The sequence below is a fragment of the Microcaecilia unicolor genome, chromosome 6 (assembly GCF_901765095.1).
Source record: "Microcaecilia unicolor chromosome 6, aMicUni1.1, whole genome shotgun sequence".
In the NCBI taxonomy this organism is placed as follows: domain Eukaryota; kingdom Metazoa; phylum Chordata; class Amphibia; order Gymnophiona; family Siphonopidae; genus Microcaecilia; species Microcaecilia unicolor.
In genome coordinates this window covers 63,307,626-63,327,494 of record NC_044036.1, presented here as the reverse complement: position 1 = coordinate 63,327,494, position 19,869 = coordinate 63,307,626, and the positions used below count along the sequence as shown (strand labels likewise).

The following is a 19,869-nucleotide window of genomic DNA, read 5'->3' as shown; positions in this document are numbered from 1 at the left end:
ATGACTAAAGGAAAGAAAATTATCATGGTAAGAACCTAATTTTCCCATTGCACAGTTCACATATACAGGTCTAAGCCAGCAGAGGAAGTGACCCAATGTGTAGTGGTTCACTTCCTCTTCGTCGTCCTCCTTCTCCTCCTCTTACTGAGTGATATCTGTGGTGGACGGGGAGGAAGCAGCTGATTCCAGCTGAGTGTACCATGGGAGGGGGTAGGCAGGGCAAACTGAGAGTGCCTTGAGGCTGGGGGGGGGGGGGGGCAGAGCAAGATGAGAGTGCTCTTGGGAGGTGCAAACAGGGCAAGGTGAGACTATGCTACTAGTGTTTTTTTTTTGGGGGGGGGGAATCAAGCTTGAGGATGTGCCATGGGAAGAGTAGGAGAGGGAAAATAGAAAATAATAGCTGGATAGAGAATGAGAGGTGAGGTGTGTTCCTGTGAGGAGGAAAACGAGAGGTGGGGGTATTGCAGAAGATTTGGGAGGCTGTAATAGGGATCTTTCTGGAAGTTAGAGGGAGAAAAAACTGCAGTTGGAGTTGGGGAGGCTGGAGCCTGAGATGGACAAAGACAGGAGGGAAATTCTGTGCAAAAACAATAAAAATAAAAATGTAGAATTTTGTGTGGAATTTCCCCAGGAGTAATTAGGGGGAGAGCAGGACTACAAATCCTTGCATGCCATGGGGGATGAAAACCAGGACAGGATCAGCCTGTCCTGAAAATGTAAAACTAGTTGGCAATCCTGCCTGAGGTTTCCCCCCCGCCTCCCCCCCCCCCCTGGGAAATTTGCCTCTTCTCTGTGAGTAATACATGTCAGAAGAGTGGAAATAGATTTGACAATAGGAGAAGCAAGATCATAAATAAAAGTTTACTAGGAGAACCCCCCCCCCCCCCCCCCCCCCCCCACACACACACACACACACACTCCTGCTCTGACTACACCACTAGTCAGAAAGCAACAAGGCAGTCGGTCCGCCAAATCCAGTATGGACAATAAAAGAATGAGGCAGACCTTGTAAAAAAAAAACAATGTCTTTATTTGTAGAGTAAAAGCTCCCAGGTATTCTACATAAAATGCCCGACATGGCTGTGTTTTGCCAGTATAAAAATGGCTTTGTCAGGGGCAATAGGTCACTTTAAATGAAAATAAATGCCATCTACACAATTACCATCTACACACTACTAACTGTATCTGACACCCTGATATGACATGACAATGTTATCAAATCTATGTAAGCCACATTGAGCCTGCAAATAGGTGGGGGAATGTGGGATACAAATGCAATAAATATAAATATATAAAATAAAATCAGTATCTAAAAGCAACATATAAATGAAATGATAATTAAATGTATAAATAAACTAAAAACACCAAAGGAACAGAGGAACCTCAAGCTGACAATGCTTTTAAGTACTTAATAAAACAGTGTAAAACTGTTAATAATACATATCTTAAAAGCATAATTTGAATAAATAAGTTCTACGAACATCATAGAAACTCTTAAATGTTAAAATACTGGATGTCTAGGTTCTAAAAACTATGTGCAATAGTAAAACAGTAAGACAAACGGAGAGGAAATTAGTGCATGGCCATTTTAGTGCCGCACTAAAAATGGCTACAGAGCATGCAAAACTCGCGCACTATCACTTTTTAGCACATTTTAGTAAAAGGGACCCCCTGGTGAATAGAGTGCTCCAAATAAATGCATTTGATACCAAATTTTAGCAGGAATTTGTAAATTTGGAATACACTCATTAGGAGTTGGCCTCTCTGTAGAGTTGACGGCTATTGCTCCGAATATGGCGCAAAGTTGGCAACTGTAAAAGCACCGTGGATTATGGTTTTTCATTAGCTGTAGTGGTCCATGCGTGTGGAGGCTATTTTGCTTGGCGGTAAAATATGGTCTTTCATTACTTAAATTATTATATTCTGGTTTTGATACTGTGGGTTTAGCAGAAGGTACAGACTGCAAGCTCCGCTAATCCCTAGTGGCCCTCGCTGGTTCACATTCATACTACCAAACATTGAGTTTTCAGTTTCAGCTGAAACCAGGTGATGAGTTTTGGCCGAAAGCATTCAGAAAGTTTTGGTGGCAGTTTGTTTCGATTGAAACAAAAGGCAGTTTGTCAGTCTCTACTTGAGTCACTTGCTGCATGAACTCCTCCTCTCATGGTCTGAAATCTGGCAAGATTTAAGACAATGAAACAAGCTAGGGAGTTCCCACAATGTGTGGCTCAAACATAAGTGGAGTCGCGCTATGCAGATGGAAGAGAATGGCAGTAGCAGTAACAGCCACTGGACAATGGGACTGTATTTCTGGGTAGTAGTTCAGAAGCTTGAAGTGTTTTGCTTCCTGTTTTTGGTGTCCTTTAAAAGCTTGGCTGTTTCAAAAGTACTTTCCTTAGCATCCTTAACAGATCAGCACAGAACTTGTGGTGTTGTGCACATCAGCCATCAGGTGAAGATGTGGAAAACTCTGAAACGTGACTGCCCATAAGGGCTTTGTGTCGCTCCAGCACTTCAGTATTTTCTATCTCCAGCAGGTGGACGGAGGTTGCTGTGAAGTTCTGGACTGATAAATGATGCCACTTCTGGCCCAGTTAGTGGCTTGTAATCAATTGAGCATCAGGGTTAGCATCGGGGTTAGCTGGACAAGGTGGAGTAGCCTGCCGTGGTATACCCAGTGGTCTGGGTTCTTCTCTATCTCACCCCCAGCTTCATCTTCATTTTAGCCTACACAAATAATGTAAGCAAAAAAAATTGTTCCTTTCTGAGGGCACCAAGCAGACAAAGAGGGATTCTGTTGAAACCAGGGCAGTGGAGTTTTGAGTCTCAGTGCCTGGGTAAGATCCCTTTTGTGCTTCTCACTGCCTTCCAGCTTCCACAGCTCATGGAAGACACGGCATGCCTTGCTGATGCGGCCTACATCACAGCGCCTGGGTAAACTCTCTGCCTCATTCATTACAGCTCCTGGAGAACATGACCTGCCTTACTTGGGCAGCTTTCAGTTCCCGTTCTTCCCAGCATGCTTCCCTTACTTTTCAGCACTTTTTCCTCTGGTCAGCCTCTTCATGTGGTGCTATATGGCCACTTCAGCAGAGGCAACAAAATCCTGCTTTTACACTGAAGTATGGAAATCCACCTTGGGGCATTGTTTGGCTTTCTGACCCTCCAAGCCGCTATCGGCATTCCACAACCATTGAAAATTCTCACCCGACAAGGTTCCAGGCTACGTGTCAGCATACCTGGAGGACACCTCCTGCGGGAGGTGGTGGAAATGAAAATGGTAACAGAATTCAAACACGCGTGGGATAAACATAAAGGAATCCAGTTCTGAAGGAATGGATCCTAAGGAGCTTAGCCGAGATTGGGTGGCAGAGCCGGTGGTAGGAGGCGGGGATAGTGCTGGGCAGACTTATACGGTCTGTGCCAGAGCCGGTGGTGGGAGGCGGGGCTGGTGGTTGGGAGGCGGGGATAGTGCTGGGCAGACTTACACGGTCTGTGCCCTGAAAAGGACAGGTACAAATCAAGTTAAGGTATACACAAAAAGTAGCACATATGAGTTTATCTTGTTGGGCAGACTGGATGGACTATGCAGGTCTTTTTCTGCCGTCATTTCATTTACTATGAAATGTCGGTGAGTCAGTGCTTCAGAGGAAAACATGGAAAAGCGGCCATCACACAAAGTAGGGTCTGGTATAAATTTCTGCTGTTTGAGTAGGCTAGTTATTTAAAGGAGCTGGCCCCACATCAGTAGGAGAGGGGACAATGTGATCTTCTGAGGTCTCGTTATCAAAATACCTTCTGGGCATTGGAACACTGAATATTCAATCAGATATTTGAAAAAGTCAATTGAAAACCCTCCTGTTAGTTTTAGCTTTACATCTGCTTCAACATATAGAATTTAAACAATACTCCTGTGATTTACCATAAAATTTTGGTTCTAATGCCGAAAAGAAGAGGAAAAGCTGTAGCTTCCCAGCAGCTTAGACCCCCCCCCCCCCCCCCCCCTGTTTCGGGTCCGATGGATCTATATCTACAGAGAACTCAGATTTGCAAGCGTCGGTGAGTGGCCTGCTATCTCAGCCAAGGGGAGTTGGAGACCCACAGCAGAGATCTGGGCTGGAAGTTTCATTAAGCCCCGACGATAGAGTCCCTCCCCCACAGCCATGTGGAAGCAGTTCTCCGATATCAGCGTGTGCAAGCTTGGATACCGAAGTGTTGCCAAGTGAAGCAAGAGAGGAAGCAGTTTCAACTTTATCGGAGGAATTGAGAAGTGCTCAGACTTCCAATTCAACTGCACAACTGGCATAGTTTTCAGTGGGGGAGACAGGAGAGATGATTGAAGATGTGAAGATTTCACAACAAACTGAGGTAGAGAGCATTTCATTTACAAATCTTTTTAAAAAGCCCTCTGTTGTGACTCTAGATAGTCTGTGGTCACTGATAGCTGACTTAGAGAAGGCGTTATGCCCCCAGATAAAGAAAATCAATGAAGAAATGCTTATATTGAATGGGAGAGTAAATGAAATAGAAAATGACTTGAAATCAGCTAAGGCACAAATCGTTAAACAGGAGAAAGAATTGCAGCAAACACAGACATTACAAATGACTATGCTTAACGATTTTGTTAATCTCAGGAGAAAGACAAGAGTTCCTGGAAAATAGCTCTAGAAGCAATAATTTACGTTTCACCAATTTCCCTCAACAATCTCTGATCTCTCCCCATGAGATGTTTAAAAAATACTTTAAAGAAATTTTGGAAATGGGGGAAGAGAATATTCCCCCGTTTGTCCGGGTCTTTTACCTCCCTGTGAAGAAAAGTGAGGAACAACAGATACAGAATAATCGAGAGCTTAATGTTTCAGCTTTACTGGAAACTTCTGAATTAGATTAAATAACACCAACTACATTAGTGGTGACAGTAGCTCTAATTCCAGACAAGACTTGGATATTGAAGTTGTTTTTCAAAAATAAGGATAAAATCTTTAAAGGATTAAAAATTCGAGTTTTTCCAGATTTCTCGAGGGAAACGCAAAAACGACGCCAGAAATTTCTTCCGATGAAACAAGACACAAAAGATTGGAGCTACATTTTTTCTTAAATATCCATGTAAACGTTTGGTCACTTATCAGTCACTGAAATATGTATATTATGATCCTATTCAACTCTCTTCTTTTATAACATCTAAAACTAATAAGATAGAATAATAACTATTGAAAATTGATAGTGAATCTTGCAACTGATTTATAACGTTGAATTATTTTCTTAATTTCTCCAATTAATGGACTCCACTTGTGGACTTTTATTAGGTTACGTTTTCTTTTTTTTTCCTTTTTTTTTTTTTTAATCTCTGTTAGAATTATGTTCTATCAAACTTCATTGTAACTAACCGAACTTTCTTTACAAGCTTGTCAAGTTTGTTTTATTTATTTATTTATTTATTTATTACATTTGTACCCCGCTCTTTCCCACATACAGCAGGTCCAGTGCGGCTTACATAGTAAAAGAAAACATCTTACATGGTAAAGAATACAGTAAAAACAAGGAAATGTAGGAACAGTGTTATAAATTGTGATGATCATAATTACTTACATTATGAAAGGCATTACAAAGGACGTGAAAAGAACGTAATGAACTAGAATAGGGAAGGTAGACAAGGATATGATAGGTGAAAGTGAAGGAGAATGGGAGGGGAAATGGTAAAGGATGGAGGGAAGAAGATGAGGGATTGAGTATAACATTGGGGTCAGAGTAAGCGTCGACGTCTTAGCAGGAGTATCGTAGGTGATCTGGTGGAATTAAGCTGGTCCATTAGGGTAAACTTGCTTGAAAAAATGGGACTTTAACATTTTCCTGAAAGGTAAATAGTTATTAATAGCTCGGATGGGTCTTGGGAGAGCATTCCAAAGTTGACTACCCAGAAAGGAGAAACTGGATGCATAGTATGTTTTGTTCTTGACACCTTTGCAGTTTGGGAGGTGTAGATTGAGGTATGTTCGCGATGACATTGTTCTATTTCTAATTGGGAGGTCAATCAGGTTGTTCATATAACTGGGGGATTCTCCTGATATGATCTTATGGATAATTGTATGGACCTTGAAGTATATTCTCTCTTTGATGGGGAGCCAGTGAAGCCTTTCTCGAAGGGGTGAGGCGCTTTCAAATCTTGACTTTCCAAATATAAGTCTGGCTGCCGTGTTCTGGGCAGTCTGGAGACTTTTCAGGACTTGGGATTTACATCCAAGGAAAACACTGTTGCAGTAATCAACCTAAGTGATGACTGTGGATTGAACCAGGTTCCGGAAAGTGTTCAGTGGAAGATAGGATTTCACTCGCTTCAGGATCCACATCATATTAAACATTTTTTTTGTGATCAGCTTAGCGTGGTTATCGAAGGATAGATGACTATCTATTGTAACTCCAAGGATCTTTAACCTACTGGAGATGGGGATGATTACATCTGGGGTATTGAGGGTGGCCGGGAGAGATGGGGAGTATTGAGACGAGAGGACTAGGCATTGAGTTTTTTTCTTTAATTTCATCTTAAAGGCATTGGCCCATGAGATCAAGGTGGACATACCAGTAGTGATTTTATCAGAGATTTCGGATAAATTTGATTTAAAGGGAATAAAAATGGTGACGTCGTCGGCATATATAAAGGGATTAAGGCCATGTTTGGCTAATAATCTGGCCAAGGGGATCATCGTGATATTGAAGAGTATTGGGGAGAGAGGAGATCCCTGTGGTACTCCGCATTCAGACGACCATGGGGATGATATGTTTGTGGTTCCTTTAACTTGATAAGACCTAGTTGTGATGAAGTCTCTTAACCAATTGATGATAATACCTCCAATTCCAAGTTTGTCCAAAAGTTTAGCAAGAATGTTGTGATCTACCATGTCAAAAGCGCTTGACAAATCAAATTGCAAAAGGAGGATTTTGTTTCCAGTTGCGATTTCTTGTTTGAATTTAGCTATTAGAGTAAGGAGGACCGTTTCTGTGCTGTGGGCAGATCGGAAGCCTGATTGTGACTCATGAAGGATAGAAAATTTCTGAATATATTCATTTAGTTGTGAGGTCACTCTGTTCTCCATTAGTTTAGTGATTAGAGGAATGGAGGCAATTGGACGGTAGTTGGTAACATCGTTTGAAGATTTCTTTGGATTTTTTGTTAACATAGTAGTAACATAGTAGATGACGGCAGAAAAAGACCTGCAAGGTCCATCCAGTCTGCCCAACAAGACAACTCATGTGTGCTACTTTTGTGTATACCCTACTTTGATTTGTACCTGTGCTGTTCAGGGCACAGACCGTATAAGTCTGCCCAGCACTAGCCCCGCCTGGTATAGGTGTTAATAAAATATTACCATGATTGGTAGGGAAGGAACCTTGTTGAAGCAGGAAGTTTATGTGAGTGGTGAGATCCAAGATGAAGCATGTTGGGGCATCCCTTAAAAGGTAATTTGGACATGGGTCTAGATGGCATTGTGACTTGGAGAGTATGGAGATGGTTTTGGTGACTTCTTCGGTGGTCAGGGGGGTGAAGTTAGACCAAAATCGGTCAGCTGGTATTTCATCTATATTGGGATGAAGTTCGTCAAGAAATGAGTCTGCAGTGATGTTGCCTTGAGAAATTGATTTGATGTATAAATTTGAAAAATTAATAAAAAAAAAGAATTTAAACAATAGATCCAGTGTAGATCTAGCCTGTCCAGCAAGCACACTGTCTCCTTGTTTCCAATGTTAATTCTAAGGATTGTTTTTTTTTTCCTTTTTATTTGCATATTTTCTTATGCAACACAAAAGATACTCACTCTGGCTGGATGGATTGTGGAAGATTCAGATTTGACCCACACATATGTCAGACTATCCAGTCAGCATTGAGCTGCCAGTTAATGTTACCGCATCTTCTCCAGGACAATGTTTTTGTTATCTTCCTTTCATAACCCTATTGGGCAGTTTGTATAAGAGGTCCCTTGTTTAGTTCATACTCAGCATCCCTCTCTTCCCTTGTCTAACTCAAATGTTTTGTTACATTCTAAATAGCCATCAATAGTGCAGATGTCTTTCCCAGTATTTGGCCTCTTAGCTCCCTGGCATATAGCCAGCCAAAGAAGCCTGGGTTTCTGCTAGAACTTCTAACAGATCGTATTACCTGGCTGTTTAGTCTTTTTATTTTCCTGCATATAATTTTCTTCACACTGCTGAAATTGGTATTGGGGTTTGTGGAAACAGGCTTTGAAGATGTTAAGTGTAGTGCCTTAAATTAGGCAGCTGTTTTGATTCCTTGACCATATTATTTGGCACATCCTGGTTTTAATTTTCAGGCCTTCTAAAAGCAAAATCCCATTTTTTTTCTGTTTTCAAACTTGCTGTTTTATGCATTATATTATAGCTTGGTTTCATGAAGAACAGGGCTCGAAAGTGCAAAATAGACCTGAAAATTCTACCTGTTGGATTTAAGAAGAGAAGAGAAAATTCAACTTTTTTCTGTCAAAAGTAAGTTGAATGTTTCAGCAATGTTAATGATGTTTGAAGTCTTCTTTCATTTTTAAACCATCCATTAGATAGATATGCCTAACTGCTAGACCAAAAGCAAAGCAGCTTTTTTGGTTCTCTTTGGGAGAACATGACAGCAGGCGATAGATTTTCAGGCCACCATTCTCTTGCCAGAGTTATCAAATACTTTTGCTTTTTAGTAAGTGTCTGTCACTCCAGAAGAGAACTGGGCTCTGAAGGCCATATTGAAGATGCCGTCTCCGAGGACAAGCAGAACATCATCCACGACGGGGCTCAGTGTGGGATGCTACCCAGCGCTCTATAACTGAATTCTTCCCTCCTTTTTATTTGCTTAGTGTTTTTTTATTTTTTTGGCATTTTTAAGTTTTCTTTATTTCTTTTTTTTTTTTTTTTGCAGCTCCAGAGGCCCTCTTAGGCTGGAGCATCGAGCTGAATTTGAGATAAACCCCTTTTTGGCCTCACTATTGAACCTTTTGATTTGGCCGCTATGCTTTTTGACATGCCCCAGAAGACCCCCAGTGCTTTCAAGAGATACACCCAGTGTGTTCAGGTGATATCTTGCACTGATCCATACAATTGGTGTGTGGGGTGCTTGGGGCCTGACCATTATTCATCTGTGTTCTGTGCTTACAAATGCAGAAAAGAACACAGAAGGCACATGAGGCCCACCAGAGAGACCTTTTTGGATCCTCAAAGTCCGGTCCATTGATGTCGGCATCAGAAGCATCGACCCCGATGGCTGCCAGGGCTTCATCCGACACTGGGGGTGCACCAGCATCAAGGAGTTCTCCACCTTCCTTGACATCAGGCACCAGAAGCAAGCCCTGGTACTGATCTGCATTTGGTCTGACACCAAGGACACATGGATTTGACGTCGTCCTCAGCACTGAGGGAAACTGATGCCCAGTATTGGCTGAAGGCCAAGAAGCATTGGCATTTGTCCCCTTCGATTCACGGTGCCAGGAGCTCTGGGGCATAGGCATTGGCATCGCCAACACCCTAGAAGCGTTGGTGCTAAGAGGACTTTTCTCCCTTTATAATTCTGGTGCCATCACCTCAGCCAGTGTGCAGCCAGGACCCTACTTCCAATACGGCACCGACCGCTAAGCAGGCTGTCTCCACACAGACACCAGCTCCAGTCTTACCAATGTCTGTCCTCGATGACTGATTCTAGGCCATGCTGAGCGAGGAGTTGGCAGGATTGCTTTTGCTCCCAAGTTTTCAAACATTGAGGGTGCTTGCACCAGCCACAGCACTCAGCCACTCCAAACTTTGAGGTCCATGACACCCCTGTGGAACGGTCCCCGACCCATTTGCCACAAGAGGCATTAGTGTCAGTGTCTGTGCCTCCCCATGCATGGCACTGCTCGACATCGGGGGAGGAAGCTCCCTCGAGGTTGAGACATGAGCAGGCACCTCAGTGCCTGACTCTGTGGTATGGATATAGCTGAGACAGGCAGTCTCAGCAGGCCTTAAAGACTTTTTTGCTGAGTATGACATGGACTGGTCATGGGAGTCTGAGGAATAGCTTGACTACCTCTTGGAGAAGGGGGTCTTATAGCATACCCTCGGATACCTCTTCACCTGGTGAGAGAAGGAGGTCTCCACTTGAGCCCATCTCTTTTACCTGTTTTGTTAAGGAAATGGCAGAGGCCATTACCTTTTTAAGTCTGAAACGGAGGATGAACCTAGAGCCGAGTTATTCTCTTTTTGTGCCTTCTTTTCCTTGGCACCATCGAGTTTAATTTCGCTTAAGCCATTTTCCCTTCCATATCATCGAGACTCCCAGTGGCTTCAAACTCTGTACTCGGTGCAACCGGACCATCTCAGGTACTGATACTCATTCATGGTGTATCCAGTGCCTAGGCCCGACCATATCCCAGCTCGTTGTGCCCTTTGTCTTTGTATGAAGAGAGAGACTCAACTTGCTCGAGAAACCCAATGAGAGAAACTTTTGGGGGCTCGGTCCGGTCCTTCGGCATAGAGGTTGGCAGCAATGAAGGAAGCATTGATGTCGGGAGTAGAGGTAGGGATGACTGCTGAGAGACCCAGACACACTGGGAGCAGCGAGGCATCGAGTGTGTCTCCACCTGCCTCGAGGCCTTCTGCTGTGCAGGCCCCCCAGGACCGTCCATCGTCGGACTCGACCCCGAGGCGACATGAAGATTCTACATCGTCCTCGTCGGCACTGAGGAATCTCGGTGAAGTGCATCGAGTGAAGACTAAGAAGCACCAATACCGATCTCCCTCGACGCATGGTGGCTGGAGCTCCGGGACGCCAAGTGATTCGGCAACCGAGAAGCGTTGACGCCGGGAGGACCACCCCCCTCCATTCAAGAGGTGCCAGCAGTCAAGTTCCTGCTCCCGAGCCCCAGGTGGTTCTGCAACCTCCTGTCCCCTTCTCCTGCATCTCTATCAGGTGGGAATGAGGTTCCTTGCCAGACTGATGGTGATGGTTAATGGGAAGTTCTAATTCCTCAGCTCACCAAAAGATGTGAAAAACTTTAAGGCACAAACGACTAGGGCATCGTTACGGAAACTGATGAAACCCAGAGTAATCATCGATAAGAGGCATCTGCAGATTCCCTACAAACGTCCGAGTGGACGGGGGAAGGAGCTCAGATTCAGAATTCAAGGTGCTGGATCTCTGCCGAAAGTGGGCCAGCTAGAATGACTCCATTCATTTGAAACAGCACATTGTGACAGCAGTGCATCCATGAATGAAGAAGCAGTAGATTCGGTCCAGTCGCCTCACAGAGAGCTTGAGGATCCACTCCTGTCCCACTGGCCCCGCATCCTTTACCGATTGTCGGCTCTCGACAAGTGGATCCGGGCCTTGCTTCTGGAACTCCTGGAAGGACTGCTGTGCCACACTGCATCGGTGTCGGGGGGGGTGCTTTTGCCTACCATGCCGTCTTCTGCAGCTATGTCTGGCCCTCCACCCGCGGTGAGATCTTCGACCAGCGCCTTGTGGCTCTGGTGTCGGCTGCCACCCAGGCCCAGTTCCCCATCGATGGAGGAAGCTTCGCCGCAGTTCACACAGGAGTTGGCCCGTCGACATCGCCCTCAAGACTTCGGAGTCAAGGCAGGTTCGGTCTCGGAGGTCACTGAGGGAAGTGTTCTCCAGCACTGAGGAGGAACGCTCAAGGGAGTCAGAGGAAGATCCCAGGTACTTCTTTGAGTCTTTTGGGATTCCCTCTGAATCTTCCCCTCCACCTGAAAGGAGACTCCACCTGAGAGCCTCTCCTTTTCATCCTTTGTACGGGAACTGGCTCAGGCCATTTCATTCCCTGTAGAACCCAGGGCTGAGAATCTTGAGGTCCTGGATTACACTTCTCCACCTAGGGAGGCAGTGACAGCTCCTTTGCATAAGGTACTGAAGGTAGTCCTCATGCGAAACTGGGCATATCCTCTGTCTGTGCCCATCATCCCCAAGAAGGTTGATTCTCAATATTGGATCCATGGGGAGCCTGAGTTGATGAGGTCTCAGTTACTTCACAACACCATGGGGGTGGACTCTGCTCTCAAAAGAGCCAAGAGTTCTGAAGACTATGCTTCGGCACCCTCCAGGCAGAGAAGCTAGAACCTTGGATTCTTTTGGGAGGAAAATGTATCAGGCCGCCATGCTCATTGCACGTATTAAGTCATACCAGCTCTTCACGAGCATCCATTGCGGAACTCGGTGTGGCAGCTGTCTAGTTTGGTTGATGCCCTCCTTCTGGAGCAGGGCAAGCCTTTTTGCCAGCAGGTCAAGCAGCAGAAGGTGTGTTGTAAATTCTTGGCCAGGGGTCATATGACACTTTTGATGTAGCATCCAGGATCTCTGCTCAAGGTACAGCAATGCACAGACTGTCATGGCTGCATGTTTCTGACCTGGACCAGTCGGTCCAGCAGAGGATATTGGATGTTCCTTGCTGAGGGGATAATCTTTTCGGAGAGAAGGTGGAAGATCTAGTTGACCATCTCAAGAAGCATACAGATGCTATGGCTTCTCTCTCCTGCCGGGTGCCTTCTGTATCCACCTCCTCACCCAGGAGGTATTTTGGTAGGTCCCGGTGTGCTCCCTATTCCTATTCCAGGCTTAGGTACACTCCAGTGTCTCGGCAGCCTGCTCAGGCTCAGCCCCAGTGCGCTCGTTCTTGTCAACAGCTTGCGCCTAAGGCCTCTGCTGCTCCCCAGCAAAAGCAAGGGACAGGCTTTTGTCTGGCTCCAACAGAGCATAGCCGCCATACAAGTGTCTGTGCCGGACGACTTGCTGGTTGGGGGGGGGGGGGGGGTGAATGTTTTTCACCAAAGGTGGCCTCTCATATCCTTCGACCGATGGGTTCTTCAAATAGTCTGGTTAGGATATACCCTCAATCTGATCTCCAAGCCTCCAAATTGCCCACCAAGAGCTCATTCATTCAGCTCTCAGCACAAGCAGGTACTTGCAGAGGAACTCTCCGCCCTTCTAAAGGCCCATGTGGTCAAACCCATATCACCAGGGGAAGAAGGACAGGGATTTTATTCCAGGTACTTCCTTGTGCAGAAGAAAACAGGGGAGATGCGTCCCATCCTAGACCTGAGGGCCCTGAACAAATTCCTTGTCTGAGAAAAGTTCATGATGATTTCCTGGGGCACCCTTCTTCCCATGATTCAGGAAAACGATTGGCTATGCTCTCTGGATGCTTATACTCATATCCTAATACTTCCAGCTCACAGGAAGTATTTTTGCTTTCGGCTGGGGACGCAGCACTTTCAGTAACGCGTACTGCCCTTTGGCCTAGTGTCAGCTTCCAGGGTATTTACCAAATGTCTAGCGGTAGTTGCAGTGTCGCTACGCAGACTAGGAGTGTATGTGTTCCCTTATCTCGGCAATTGGCTGGTAAAGAGCACCTCGGAGGACGGTGCTCGGGAGTCCATACGGAGGATTATTCAGGTGCTGGAACTACTAGGGTTCGTAATAAATTTCCCCAAGTTCCATCTTGACCCTGTTAAACAATTGGCGTTCATAGGAGCCTTGCTCAACGTGAGAACTGTCCGAGCCTATCTTCCCGAGACACGGGCAGACAATCTTCTGTCCCTAGTGTCCAAGGTTCGACAGTCTCAGCAGGTCACAGCTTGGCAGACGTTGAGACTCTTGGGCCATATGGCCTCCACAGTTCATGTTACACCCGTGGCACATCTTCACATGAGATCTACTCAATGGACCCTGACTTCCCAGTGGTGTCAAGCCAGAGGGAATCTAGAAGATGTCATCCAAGTGTCCCCACAGCTGGTACGCTTTCTTCAGTGGTGGACAATTCGATCCAATTTGACCTTGGGACGTCCATTCCAAATTCCTCAGTCGCAAACAGAGCTAACAACAGATGCATCACTCCTGGGCTGGGGAGCTCATGTAGATGGGCTTCACACCCAAGGGGCCTGGTCCCTCCAGGAAAAGAGACTTCAAATCAATCTGCTGGAGCTTCGAGCAATCTGGAACGCTCTAAAGACTTTCAGAGATTGGTTGTTGAACCAAATTATCCTAATCCAAACAACCAGGTTGCGATGTATTACACTAACAAGCAGGGGGGCACCGGATCTCGCCCTCTGTGTCAGGAGGCTGTCCAGATGTGGCTCTGGGCACACCATCAAGGCATGTTTCTCCAGGCCACTTATCTGCCAGGCGTAAACAATAGTCTGGCCAACAAACTGAGCAGGATAATGCAACCTCATGAGTGGTCTCTGAATATGAGCGTTGCCCACAAGATCTTCCGATTGTGGGGCACCCCCTCGGTGGATCTTTTTGCCACTCATCTCAGCCACAAAGTCCCTCGGTTCTGTTCCAGACTTCAGGCCCATGACAGGCTAGCATCAGACGCCTTCCTTCTTCATTGGGGGACAGGTCTCTTGTATGCGTATCCACCAATAACTCTAGTGGGAAAGACTTTGTTGAAACTCGAGCAAGATCGTGGAACCATGATTCTGATTGCACCCTACTTACCGCGTCAGATTTGGTTCCCTCTTCTTCTGGAATTGTCCTCCGAAGATCTGTGGAGGTTGGAGTGTTTTCTGACCCTCATCACACAGAATGAGGGATCACTTCTACATCCCAACATCTGCTCTCTGGCTTTCACAGCCTGGATGTTGAGAGCCTAGAATTCACTTTCTTGGTTCTTTCGGAGGGTGTCTCCCAGGTCTTGCTGGCTTCCAGGAAAGATTCCACTAAGAGGTGTTATTGTTTTAAATTGAAGAGGTTTGCCGTCTGCTGTGACAGCAAGGCCGTAGATCCCCTTTCTTTTCCTACACAGACCCTGCTTTTGAATACTTTCTACACTTATCAGAGTCTGGTCTTAAGACCAACTCTGTAAGGGTTCACCTTAGTGCAATTAGAGCGTGTCATCAGCGTGTAGAAGGTAATCCTAACTCTGGACAGCCTTTAGTTCACTTCATGAGAGGTTTGCTTTTGTCAAAGCCCCCTGTCAAACCTCCACCAGTGTCATGGGATATCAGCGTCATTCTCACCCAGCTGATGGAAGCTCCTTTTGAGCCACTGAATTCCTGCCATCTGAAATACTTGACCTGGAAGGTCGTTTTCTTGGTGGCTGTTACCTCAGCTTGTAGGGTCAGTGAGCTTCAGGCCTTAGTAGTGGATGCACCTTATACTAAGTTTCATCACAATAGAGTAGTCCTCCGCATGCACCCTAAGTTCCTGCCGAAGGTGGTGTCGGAGTTCCATCTGAACCAGTCGATTGTCTTGCCAACATTTTTTCCCTGTCCTCATTTCCACCCTGGCAAAAGCAATTTACACACCTTGGACTGCAAGAGAGCGTTGGCCTTTTACATGGAGCGGACAAAGCCCTTCAGACGGTCTGCCCAGTTGTTTCTCTTTTGATCCCAACTGGAGGGGGGGGGGGAGTCATTGGTAAACACACCATTTCCAATTGGCTAGCATTGCATTTCCTTCACTTATGCCCAATCTGGACTGACTCTAGAGGGCCATGTCACGGCTCATAATGTCAGAGTCATGGCTGTGTCGGTAGCACACTTGAAGTCAGCCTCCACTGAAGAAATTTGCAATGTGGTCTTCAGTCCACACATTCACATCTTATTACTTCCTTGAGCACGATACCCAATGCGACAGTTTGGGCAATCAATGTTGCAGAATCTGTTTGGGGTTTAGAATCCAACTCTAGACTGAAAGCCCACCTCTTTAACATTGCTTTTGACTCGTAACCACTTGTAACCACTCGCCTCCACCTACCCTCCTCTCTTCCTTCCCGTTCACATTAATTGATTTGATTTGCTTACTTTATTTATTTTTTGTCTATTAGATTGTAAGCTCTTTGAGCAGGGACTGTCTTTCTTCTATGTTTGTGCAGCGCTGCGTATGCCTTGTAGCGCTATAGAAATGCTAAATAGTAGTAGTAGTAGTAGTAACTCCACCCTCAGCTAGTTTGTATATAGTTTCAGGTTAATCTTTTTTTTATGTCCTTGCCTTTTCGAGGCCCAATAGACTATTGTTTGTGGTTTTGGGTGAGCCTGGATGCTAGCGATACCTCACTTGTGACAATAACTCAGCCACTTGTCCTCTGAGAAAGCAAAGATACTTATCTGTAGCAGGTGTTCTCCAAGGACAGCAGGCTGATCATTCTCACAAACCTGCCCACTTCCCCTTGGAGTTGTCTCTCTCTCTTTTGCTTTTCACTGAACTGAAGAATGTGGTTTTGCAGCGGGCAGGAAGGCACTCTGCGCGGTCGGGTGCAGAATGTGCCTCAGAAGGCTCTAGCAAACTTTTTTGCTATACATAATGCCGGTTCCCAGGCTGATGCGGATCGTCGACCCACTTGTGAGAATGATCAGCCTGCTATCCTCGGAGAACGCCTTCTACAGGTAAGTATCTTTGCTTTAATTCTGAGCACTAGCCCAGGTTCTATTTGTTTAAGCTCATGGGATTATTTCAGAAGCAGATAGGATTTCTCTCTGTGCCCTGCAGTTGTTAACAACATCTGGGTTTGTTTTGGCATCTGATTGTGAGGTTTTTTTTTGTTTTTGTCTTCCAAAAAAAATGTAAATCACACAAATAACCTGTACAAAGTATTAGAGGAGGAAAGGTATATTGCTAAGTGTGAGGTTAAGAGGCTCATAGTGCAGCGAAAGTTGATCCTGGGGAACAGGGGTCAATTCCCTCTGCAGCTCCTTGTGACTCTGGGCAAGTCACTTAACCCTCCATTGCCCCAGGTACAAAATAAGTACCTGCATATAATATGTAAAACCACCTTGATTGTAACCATAGAAAGGCTGTATATCGAGTCCCATCCCCTTTTTCTTGTACTTCTCTGCTCTTACATTCCTGTGCTGTGACAAGCACACTCCAACAGCCCTATGCACTCACAAACCACACCTCTCTCTGTCCCCTCCCACCCCCAACACAAGAATGTCTATTGAATACATACAATTCCAATTGAATAATTGTTGTAATGCAGTGGTTCAGAATCATAATCCTGTCTAATTCTTATTCTAGGAAGGCATATGAAGCTGTCTAATATGCATTTTGTGTCTTAAGTAAATGTGGGGATGAGATAAATCCCTCCTGTTGAGGTGATCAGTGGTATTGAATGTTTGAAGGGAAATACTAGTACAGTTCTGGATTTTTTTTTTTGTAGATTTACCACTGGGTGTCACTCTTGTTAAGAAGGGCAAAGCAGCTCTTTCAGCTGCAGGCTAAAACAGTGCCTTGTTCTCTGCTATAATGTTGATGTCTTGTTCTGTAAAACTTCATTAGGGACGCCTGTAAATCTGCAGTAATGGAAAAGTTACCTAATCTAATACAGAACTTGTTTACTGCTCAAATCCCATCTGGATGTTCTAATCTAGGCAGTTTACAGCATAGAAGCCCATGTATTACATATGGGGAGCTTTATCAACTAATGTACATTGACAGGTGTACAATAAAGTGATAAAGATTACTTCAAAATATGTTCAAAAAATAAAAAATTTAAACAAATTCTCAAAATTTAAATACGGGTTTGTTTCCTTCAAAATTGTAAATAATTTGACTCTGTTCTGAAACATTGAGGTAGATCATTCCAAATTGAAATATCATTAAGTGAGAACATAGCATCGAGTTGACACTTATATCGTAGCCTTTTAACAGTTGAATATCTTAATAAAAATGTATCATGAAGCTGAGATGAAACAAATGATGGATGGGACAAAGGTCGAATTAGTAAGTCCTGAGAATCTGTGTAATGTATGAAAAGCGATACAGATATAATTTTAAAAGTAACATGAGCTTTTACAGGAAGCCTGTTAAGAAACCCAGAAATACTGTCGTATTTATTAATCCGTAAAATCAGTCAAGCTGTTTTGGATTTGGATTTTAGGCTTAGTTCAGGTAGTAGAGGATGGGCACAAGGCAAGCATTTTTCATTTGTATTTGGTTAATGTAGTCTGTATTTTTTCCATGATTTTTTTTTATTTGCATTTAAAATATAATATCCACAGATTAAACTTATGATAATGGAAAATTATTTGAAACAACACCTATGTAAAAATTTACAGAGAAAATATAAAAGGAAAAAATATTACAATTCAGATTACAACACCTTATAGGCCAAGATACCAGGAAAAAAGGAAAAGAAGAAAAAACATAACAGAGCAAACGGAGGAATCCGCACTCGAAGCCAATCTCGCAGCATATACCGTCTTGGTACCATCAGTAGATAACATTCTCCAATCCTTCCTTAGAAATAAATTCCATCAATTTCCTGGGGTCAAAGAAAACATAATTAATATTATTTAGATACTATACATCTGCAAAGAAATTTTAAATCAAAAGTAACACTCAGAGCGAGAATTCTAGGCTTAACAGCCAGAAATTCCCTTCTCCTTTTTAGGGTATGTCTAGCAAAATCAGGAAACACTTGTATAGATGATCCCAAAATCTTTGCTTTCTTGTGACAAAAATAAAGACAAAATATATTATTCCTATCTGGTTCCAGAGCAGAAGTCACCAGAAGTGTAGTTCGCTCAGTTAATAGATCTAGAGAGCTTTCCAAAAATTCAGTAGGATTAAATTTAGATTGGGGTCCATCAGTGGGATTCCTAGAGGCTTCTGATAAATATTGGGCTCTGACTATAGGCAGAAAGCCTTCAGTCAACCCCAATATCTTCTGAAAATATTTCTTCAGCGTGTCTAATGCAGGAATTAACGGAGATTTAGGAAAATTCAGGAATCTCAGGTTATTCCTTCTGAGACAATTGTCCAAATATTCAAGCGTACGAGCCTGAATATTCCTCTCTTTAAAAGCAGTTAACAGAAAGCTCTGAAGTCGTTTCTTATTCTCTAGGGAACCCACTATGGAAGCTTGTCCCAAATCCTTAGTTAGTATTGTACAAGTTTTTTTTTCAACAAATGTACCTCATTCCTAAAGGAAGCAGAGACTTGTAAGAGAGAAGTCTGTATACCGGAGGTGGCATCATACAAGGACTCCAGAGTCACCACTGCAGGTTTCTTCTGGTCTCCAGGACCCAAGGTGGTCATTCCCTCGGGTGAAGAGATGGACTGAACTCCACTCTGCCTCTCCTCAAAAGCTGACATCGCAGCGGAAGATGCTGCAATTGATCCTCACTTCACCACCAGAGGTTGAGGGAGCCCCTTTGGCATTTTCAACACCAGCGTTCCTGCTGCAGCCAAACCACCTCTGGATCTAGGAGGTGCACTATTCAGAGGAGGGCTCAACGAAGCACCCTCCATGCTGTGGTCTGAAGCTGACCCAAAAGACACAACCGAAGTGTGTGCAAAGATCTTCAGCAGCCAAACTTTTCCGGGGTGACTTCCTTCTGGGTAAGGCCTCCACTGGAGCATGGGGTCTCACCCCTAGCTTTCGCCTTCCACTTCCCCATGAATTAACTCTGTGTCTGATCTTCAAGACCCTTAAAGGAAATGGCCGTGAGTACCTGAAGAATAGGTTAATCCTCTACACACCTCCAAGGATACTAAGGTTTTCTCAATGCGTATCACTGACCACACCCTCTCCAAAAGACAGTACACGATGCCTGATACCTGAAAATGAGCCTTCTCTGGAGTAGCCCCCACACTCTGGAATGCACTGTCTGAAAGGCTCCGCTTAACAGAAGACTGTCTCTACTTCAGGAAGCAGTTGAAAGCTTGGCTGTTCATCCAGGCCTTTAATGGAAGAAGTAACTTAACTTGTTAGTCTCACTCACACACACAAGGAGTGACATGGGCTGCAAATACTGCAGCAGTACATGTTTATCCACTCCTACCGTGAGATAATAATATTTAATCATTTGTCTGACCTCATGTGCAACTTCCTTTAAATTAGTCGCCTTACTTTCTATCGCTTCTTACTCCTAATTCCATCT

At 44.4% G+C, this 19,869-nt stretch overlaps 1 protein-coding gene across 1 annotated transcript in view; it reads left to right on the top strand.

The window, feature by feature from the left end:
- Positions 1-19,869, top strand: part of ZNHIT6 (zinc finger HIT-type containing 6) — a 166,352-nt gene that overhangs the window by 37,325 nt on the left and 109,158 nt on the right. Inside the window, exon 5 of the mRNA XM_030207787.1 lies at positions 8,393-8,496. Within this exon, the coding sequence (XP_030063647.1) occupies positions 8,393-8,496 (104 nt within the window). The remainder of the gene's footprint in view (positions 1-8,392; positions 8,497-19,869) is intronic.